Source organism: Cebus imitator, unplaced genomic scaffold, assembly GCF_001604975.1.
Source record: "Cebus imitator isolate Cc_AM_T3 unplaced genomic scaffold, Cebus_imitator-1.0 Scaffold53, whole genome shotgun sequence".
Taxonomy (NCBI): domain Eukaryota; kingdom Metazoa; phylum Chordata; class Mammalia; order Primates; family Cebidae; genus Cebus; species Cebus imitator.
This window is the reverse complement of record NW_016107368.1, coordinates 3,420,178-3,428,442: the sequence shown is the minus strand read 5'-3', so window position 1 is coordinate 3,428,442 and position 8,265 is coordinate 3,420,178. Positions and strand designations below refer to the sequence as shown.

General features: G+C 60.8%; 1 protein-coding gene across 3 annotated transcripts in view; it reads right to left on the bottom strand.

Moving 5' to 3' along the window:
* Nucleotides 1–1,451: 1,451 nt before the first annotated feature.
* MLLT1 (MLLT1 super elongation complex subunit) overlaps nt 1,452–8,265 on the bottom strand; it is a 73,956-nt gene continuing 67,142 nt past the window's right edge. For 2 of the 3 annotated variants that reach the window (XM_017528320.2, XM_017528322.2), the window contains 5 exons: nt 7,566–7,674; nt 4,971–5,070; nt 4,757–4,828; nt 4,415–4,486; nt 1,452–4,243 (listed from right to left, as the gene is read on the bottom strand). In XM_017528320.2, the coding sequence (XP_017383809.1) occupies nt 4,115–4,243; nt 4,415–4,486; nt 4,757–4,828; nt 4,971–5,070; nt 7,566–7,674 (482 nt within the window). In that variant the 3' untranslated portion in view covers nt 1,452–4,114. The remainder of the gene's footprint in view (nt 4,244–4,414; nt 4,487–4,756; nt 4,829–4,970; nt 5,071–7,565; nt 7,675–8,265) is intronic. The other variant, XM_017528321.2, reaches the window with a different exon arrangement.

The following is an 8,265-nucleotide window of genomic DNA, read 5'->3' as shown; positions in this document are numbered from 1 at the left end:
TTTTTTGAGGCAAGTTCTCGCCTGTCGACCAGGCTGGAGTGCAGCGGTGTGATCTTGGCTCACTGCAACCTGTGCCTCCCAGGTTCAAGAGATTCTTGTGCCTCAGCCTTCTGGGTAGCTGGGACTACAGGTGTGCGCCACTAGGTCAGGCTAATTCTTGTATTTTTAGTAAAGACGGGGTTTCGCCATGTTGCCCAGGCTGATCTTGAACTCCTGGCCTCAAATGATCCGCCTGCCTCCGCCTCCCAAAGTGCTGGGATTACAGGTGTGAGCCATGGCACCCAGCCAGGAAGCCCAACCATGTTTTTACACATCCATGGTCCTTCCACTGCATTTTGGGGGGTCTGGGAACCCTGAAGGGGGCCACTGTAGACCCTCTTTCACTCCATATTCCTATTTTAGGAGCTCAGATTTAAAACCATCCCCCCAAGCCTCAAAAGAACCTTTCTCTGGTAAGTCACAGGGCAGGGAAAGCCATACTCTGATGCTGGGAATGGATTTTTTTGGCTCCAGAGTAGAAGGGAGAAGACATGCTCCCGAGTCGAGTCCCCAGCTGCTGCCTGCTGACAAAAGTGATCTCAGTCAGCGGCTGCCGTGGTGGCCCTGCAATGTGGGCCGCTCAGGGATGGAACTCCTGCTCCTCTGGGTGGAGCTGGAGCTGGAGCCCAGAGGGAACAGATCTGCTCAAATGGGGCCAGGACAGCTTTGTCTCCTGGAGGCTCGCTGAGCTCTGCCACTCAGAGGCCAGAGAAAAACCCACCATAGGAAAACTGGGAGATGACATGCTGGCTCCCGGCAAAAAAAAAAAAAAAAAAAAGTCTTTGCCTACACTTTTCTATCCATACATCCATCCATTCCACTCATCCATCCAGCCGTCCTTCCTTCCATCCACCCACTGATCCATCTATCCATCCAGCCGTCCTTCCTTCCATCCACCCACTGATCCATCTATCCACCCATCCTTCCATCCACTCACCCATCCATCCATCTTTCCCTCCTTCTTTCCATTCACCCATTAATCCATTCATTCATCCCTCCTTCCTGCCGCCCACCCATCCATTTATTCATCCGTGGTCTACCCAACCAATCATCCACTCATCCATCAAACCATCCATCCACCTGTTCATCCATCATCCATGCATCCACCTTATGAAACCAAATTTTTTCTCAACCCAAACCTTACTGCTTGCTTCCAAGTAAAGAGCACAGATCAGAAGCAGGATGTGAGCCGAATTCTCTGCCCTCTTGAATTTCTGGTGGTGTCGTCTCCATTTCTTCGGAACACCAGCCTTGCTCACACTCCCAGCCCCCACCAGGCTTGGTACCAACCCTCTTTCCCCTTCTTGGTCACTGATCTGGAGGCACAAGGACAGGGAGTTGGGCTATCGGGCCCCAGGCTACGTTGCTCGCCTGCCCACCAACTCAACAGGAGGAACCAGGCACATGCGTGGGTCTGCTTTCCCATCTGACTTTATTTCACTTTTTTTTTTCTATAAAACTCCTCCATAATTTCACAATTTAACAAAAAGTTTAAAATCCAGGAAAGAAACGATCCTGTAACTCGTTACAAACACGATTCTCCTTATTCCTTTTATCCAGGAGTTGGTCTTGGGCCGATGAGTGTCCTAGTTCCTAGTGAGACACATTCTTTGTAAAAACCCTTGTGGGCAAGAAAGGTATTCGATACCATTTGCTTTCCGGCGTCGGTTTACATTTTTGTTCAGGAGAGAGTGAAACACAGAGATTTGCACTGGGGGCGGGCGGCTTAACACGAGACACGTGGCAATCACAAAGTGCCGGGCCCCTTCCTATGGAAGTAAGTGTCCCCAGAGCCCTCGTGGGCCCAGCCGCCGGGCAGCTGGGGTGGGGTGGGAGAGCAGCTGGGGACTGCTGTCGGGGCCCATGCTGCCCAGCACGTCCATTGGGTGGTCATGGAGCCAGCCCTGGGCCAAGAGCAGCTCTGGAGGACAGCGTGAGACCTTCTGGCCAGAGGAGGTAACTGAGAACTGAGTTGATGCTTCTGGAGGCCTTGGAAACGGCAGGAAAGGCCAGACGCCACCACCCAGAGCAGGCGGGGGAGCCTGGCCCTCCTCCGGCTGAGTGGAAGGCTGCTCGAGTCGCTGTGTGGATCCTGGGGGGACTCTTGCGAAGGAGAAAGGCCAGCACCCTTGGGCTGAGGTTCCTGTCTGTGACCCCCGGCGGCCTCCGTGGGAGAGCACCCAGCAGCACCGGCACCGGTCAGCCCCCCTCAGGCTAGTTCCTTCGGTCCAATGTCTTAGAGAGTTTCCAGAAAAGAAAGGAAGTGCCCCACGCTGGAGTATTGTTGGCCGACCTGGGAAAGGGAGAGGAGGCGCAGGGGCCTGCCCTCTTCCTGATACCTGAAGGCAGTGGGGCCAGGAGAGAAACAGAGCAAGTGGAGAGGAGTCCCGGAGGCTTCCTCGGAAGGTTCTCGGGCCTCTCCCCGAGAGTTCTGGGGAATTTCCCCAGGGCAGCTGGCATTAGGGTCAGCCTTGGAGGCAGGGGTCCCCACCAAGGAGTGTTCAGGATCTGCTGACAGAATCAGGGCAGGGACAAGATTCGGGACCTCAGGAAGAGACAGAAGGAGCCCCCATGTCTGAGCTCATAGACTTGGGAGGAGAAGACTAGGTGAGCTTGAGGGGGGCGAGCCACCTTGAGGCCCTGAGCCCTCTTTTCCTCAGAACTTGATCAGGGCACAAGGACTTGAAAGGACTTGAAAGTCAGGGGGTTGGTAGGACTGCAGGCGCCTCGAGTCCAGGTCTGGGACACAGAGGCTAACCAGACAGGCATCCCATCCCTGGGACCCCAGCCGAGGTGGGCTGGTTCCACAGGAGCATCCTGGCCCTGGAAGAGCGGGCCTCAAGGGAGGGCTGGCTTGGCCCCTGGAGAATCGCAGGCATACCAGGAGTGGGTGTGCAGCACGGCACCGGCATGAATTGTGACGGTGGAGGCCAGGGCGGGTCAGGCGGTGACCAGAGAGAAAGGCAGCCTGGAAGGGCCAGCTGGGCCAACCCCCCAGGCCTGCCGACGGCCGGGCCCACGCTCGAGGGCTGACCGGAGTCCAGTGAGCCTTAGAAAACTCCATCAACCATCCCGTCTTATTTGGCAAAAGCTCATATGTTTTTCAAAGTTTGAAGACTTGATGAATGAGAGAGAAGAAGAGGATCCTATGGGAGGAGGCCGAGCCGCAGGGTGGCTGATGCGAGCCTGTCCCTGGAGACTGTTGGTGCTAGTCTGAGTAGAGCCCGAGAGCAGAGTGGCGGCTCCCCGGCGCCCTGAGGACTTGCTGCCCTTCTTAGTGTTGGCCGGCTGCCTCGGGAGCCCCGGCAGGAGGCGGCAGCATCCTTGGAACGTCAAAGGGAGAACTCCTCCGTGCGCCTGGAGAGGGCCAGCTACCACACCTGGCTCAGCCTCCAGCCCCACGACAACACCGCGGAGACATCTTAACCTACAAGCCCCACCGTACACACCCCCCACCCACCCCACGTGCACTGCTGCCACAGAAACGCACATGGACACTGCTCTTGACCAGACAGTGCACACACATATATAATAGAGAGAACTATACAGCACGGACCCCAGCGCAGCGCGAGCCAGGGAGGAGCTGGCGCTAGGTCTACACGGAGGACAACGCAGACACACAGGCAGGGCCTTCTGAGGTCCAGGGTGGTCAGAGGGTGTGTTTTGAACCATTCGGGAGGCTGGAGACGCCCCCAGCAGTCGGTTGGCTGCTCAGAGAAACTGGGACAGCAATGCCCTGCCGCACAGCCCTCGAAAGAGTAGGGGCTGGTCCTGAGGCTGAGCGAGGGGCCCCAGGCCCTGTCTCTGCCCAGAGCTGCCTTCAACACCAGCCACTCTCTGAGGAGAACCCGGGGGGCGGCTCGTGTGTGGCCCAGCCCGGCCCCAGGACTCCTGGCGATGGGGCAGGGAGAGTGGGCGGGGAGCCGCCGAGGAAAGTGCAGCGGGCCGTGTGGGCGAGGACAGGGCTGTCGCTAAGGCAGTGCTGCGGGCAGGCGAGACAGGAGAGGAGGGCAGGCAGGGCCTGGCTGCAGCCTCCCAGGACCCCTGTGGTGGGGGCCCTGCTCGCAGCCCAGGGTCATGTGGCCACGGCCTCCAGGTAGCTCTGCAGTTTACGCACGGTGGTCTCATCCAGGGAGAAAAGGTCGAAGTCGAAGGTGGTGTTGGTGACATTGAAGTGGCCAGTCTCCTCGATCAGGTTCACAATCTGTAAGGCAGTGGCAGGTGGCTTCAGGGGCAGGAGGCCAAGGGCGGGGTTGCCCTGTTCCCCAAGACAGCTGTGGGGTTCCTGGGGCAGCAGCAGGGGCCCCCGCAGCCCACACTCCTCATGGGTGTCCCAACCTTGGATGGCCTGCCCGGACCCTGGAGGGGGCAGTACCTGCTGCAGGACGTTGCGCTCCCGCAGGGCCATCAGCCTCCGGTGCAGCTCCACCAGTTCATCCGTGTAGGCCTGGGGAAGGGCGCAGGTCTCAGCAGCGTGTGGGGGGCCCGGGGCCCTGGGCCCTTCCTGCTCCCGTGCCCAGCCCCACCCATGACCCAGTCCATCCCAGCACAGGACAGAGGTAGCCACAGCCACCCCAATGAAGGCCCGAAGCTGCAGGGCCAGGAGAGGAGGAAGGGCTGCCCCCACCCAGGGATAGTCCAACTGTGGGGTGTCAGGAGCTCTGGGGTCCTCCACAGGCTGTACCTCCCACCACCTGCCCCTTCCCAAGCCCCCCACCTTGTCATAGGTGCCCTTCTTGAGGATCTTCTCGGGCTTGCTGCAGGACTCGGGGCTCCTCCGGCCTGACACCTGCAGGGAACCCAGGTCTCTGCTGAGCTGTGGCCCATACTGTTCCCAGCCCCCAGTGCCTCCACAAACCCACCTAGGACAGCCAGACCCAGGGCTGAGCCCCGCCTCCTGTGCACCCACTGCCTGCAGGCCCCAGGCTCACCTTGCTGTTGGGTGGGGGCGGCTTCTGGGGGGGTGGGGGCTCTCGGCTGGGCAGGCAGGAGTCGGCGCTGTTGTCACTCTCACTGTCGCTGAAGCTCAACCTGAACCAACACGTGGGGGCTCATCAGGACCCTGACACCCCTCTCCCCACCCCAGGCTCAGCCCCCACCCACACAACCCCTGACAGCTCCATTCAGCTCTGGGCAGGAGCCTCAACTTTAAAAAAAAAAAAAAAAAAATTATGTGAGTGTGGCCACCAAGAGGAAAGAACCCAAAGAAAACCAGGCCACCCAGAGTGGCTGAGGACACCCAGGAAACAAAGTCCCCCAGCCGGGCAGGGCTTGTTGGGCTGTGGTCCTGACTTGGTTCTGTGGCTTGAACAAGGGGAGGAGGAGCGGCATGCAAACATCTGTCCTCTTTTCCTGGCACTCCCTCCTATAGTGGCCTGCCCCCCTGAGGCTCCCACCTGATGCTGCTGCCCCTCTGATGCTTCCGCAGCCACCTGCCCCTCTGACGCTCCCGCAGCCACCTGCCCCTCTGAGGCTCCCGTCTGATGCTCCTACCCCTCTGATGCTCCTGTGGCCACCTGAACCTCAGATGCTCCCGCAGCCACCCGCCCCTCCGGCCACCAGCCCCTCCGATACCTCGAAGCCACCTGACCCTCTGATGCTCCTGTGGCCACCTCACCCTGCTGTGCTCTGGACGGCAGGCCTCATCAGTTACATCGGCCCCCTGACCCCAGAGAGTGTGGTCCTAAACAAGGGTATCTGGTGGCGGGGAGAGGCCCAAGCTCTCAGCTTCCCCTACCCCGGGGGGCAGGTCTTTGACCTCTGCATCGGTTTCCCCATCTGTGAAAGGAGGCCGCTACGACAGTATACAATGGTGGCGAGCCTAGGCCCATGTTTCACTCACTACGTGTGCCTGGAGTCCTGCTCTGCCAGGGAGATTTTGGGCTTGATCCAGGGAAAGGGGCCCCTGACAACTATCACTTCACAACACATTTAAAACACAGCAAATCCCAGGCCTCCCAGTGAACAAAGTACCAGAAGCGCGGACCGGACTCCAATGGACAGCAGACAGCCACTGCCCCTGCTCCTGGCCTGCTCCTGCCCCGGCGCAGGCTCCATCCATCTCTTAAACTTGCCCCTCAGTGGCCTAGGCTGGGGCCGCTTTCTCTGCAGCTGCCTCCCGGCTCTGGCGGCTCCTGGTTTGGCTCAGGTTGCCCGGGCGACGCCCCTGTCTCTGTTCCCATTGGCCTCTGCCCTGCATCCCCGAGGTGACGGCTGGGCACTACCGCAAACTGGGCCTCTCAGGGAGCAGACCAGGTTGCGTGTGGGGGCTCTGATGGCGTGCTCTTTGTGCTCCCTGCCCTGACAATGCAGGGACAAGGCTGGCGAACCCTCACCCGAGACCCACACAAACGATCTGGGAGGAATCGAGAGGCACTTGGCATGCGGCTGGGTCCCTGTGCTGTACTGCCAGCCCCGCGAGAATCCCACCCCATCAGCCTCTGCACTCACGGCTCTTGGCGCGAACAGAATCCACCCTGAATGTCAGCGAACGAGGCAGGAGCCCACTGCCAGGTCCTGTCCCGGGGACGCCACAGCCCTCATGTCTAGAGGCTAAGTCTCTGTCGGGGTCACCCACCGGTGGCTCCCCAGCAGTGAGCCACTGCTCCGCTCAGTCTCCGGTGGGCAGGAATCCCCCCATGTGCCTGCCGGCCTGGTGCACTTCACACCGGGGACCCGGCCAGAGCCTGCCACCCAGCTCTCGGGAAGATGGCTTTAGTTAATCACAAATACCTGCAGGTGCCTGTTAGGTTCTCATGCACCTTGCTAAGCGCAGGCCAATAACCAGCCCTCTCTTCAAGAGGAGCCACTGAGGCCTGGAGGCTTTGGCCTCACAGGGAGGAGGGGCTGACTGCCAGCTCTGCTACGGCTCTGGGAAAGCCTGTGTGCTGGGGCCAAGGCCCGCACATTCTCTGCTGTCGCTGGGCTGGAGGCCGAACGCAAAGAGCTCTCCCAGGTGGGATCCCGCCAAGGGGCCTGCGTGTCCCAAGGATGCCCCTGGACCCCCCATGCCTCATGGGGGCAAAAGCCACAGGCAGCAAAGCTGCTCCCACACTGGGTGTCTGCTGCCCCAGGATGGGGCTCTCCGCGGATCCTTGCCCCATGTTAGGCAGGTGGGAAAAGACCAGAGTCTCCTGGCCCAAGAGCAGAGCAACAAGCTTACTCCCCTCCCCCCACCTCCAGCCAGGGCTCCCTGGCAGCTGGGCGCAGTCTGGCTCCCTCCTGCACCCCTCCCTACCAGGCAGCCCACACCTGCTGGACAACCATGAGGAGGGACGCCACCCAAGGCCCCGAACATGAGGCAGCCCTTTAGGCCCTCAGCCTCAGGGACCAGAAGAGGACACATAGCCCCAGGCCCACCCCAAGGCCCAGGCTGGACTGAGGCCACCTTCGGAAGGATCCCCACCTCAGCCTTCCCAGGGGACCCTCCAGTCTCAACCCCACCTCCAGCCCCACAATCACTGCAGGTCCAGCCAGAGTCGCCCCAGGTGGCCGCCTGCGCCCACCCGCTCCTGCCCGGCCATCACCTGGAGTCCCTCCCCGGGTGTGTCTTGGCGGCAGCCTCCTCGCCTGACGAAGAGTCGTCCTCGTCGGACTCCTCGGACTGCAGGTCCTCCACCATGGAGCGCAGGGGTCCTGGGGAGGCGGGCAGGCAGGGAGGTAGACAAGCGCAGGGCTCCGCTGAGCCTCCAGGCCCCTCGCCCGTGAGGCCACGCAGAGCTTCTTGACACTGGTGACCCCCAAATGCACACGCCAGCCCGCCTGGGTGTCCCTCTGCCCATGTCCAAGAACTACTCCCACACCGGCAGCCACCCCCTTCCCCAGGGACCTCCTGGCTCCCCCACCCCTCCCTACCTTCCTGGCCCTGCTCGCAGGCCTCGGGGGCCTGACTGGCAGTGGGCGCGCAGAGCCCCTCCATTGCTACAGCCGGAGGAGAACCTCTCCTCTGCTCAGGGCACAGAGATCAGAAGCTCTGCCGAGAGCCCAGGGAGGGCGAGGGAGACACAGCCCGGCTCGGAAGCTGGGCCTGGGGCCACAGATCCCTCTGCCTGCACCCTACGCCGGCCTGCCCACACCCTCGGTAATCCCCTCTGCTGCTCCCAGTCCACCGTCCTCCCCTTTCTCCAGAGGCACACGGTTCCAGTCCCCTACAGACGGCATCTTGGTTTATATTCCTGTTACCAAGGCAACAGAGGGACACAAAGCCCTCAATTACCTTGGTCACAT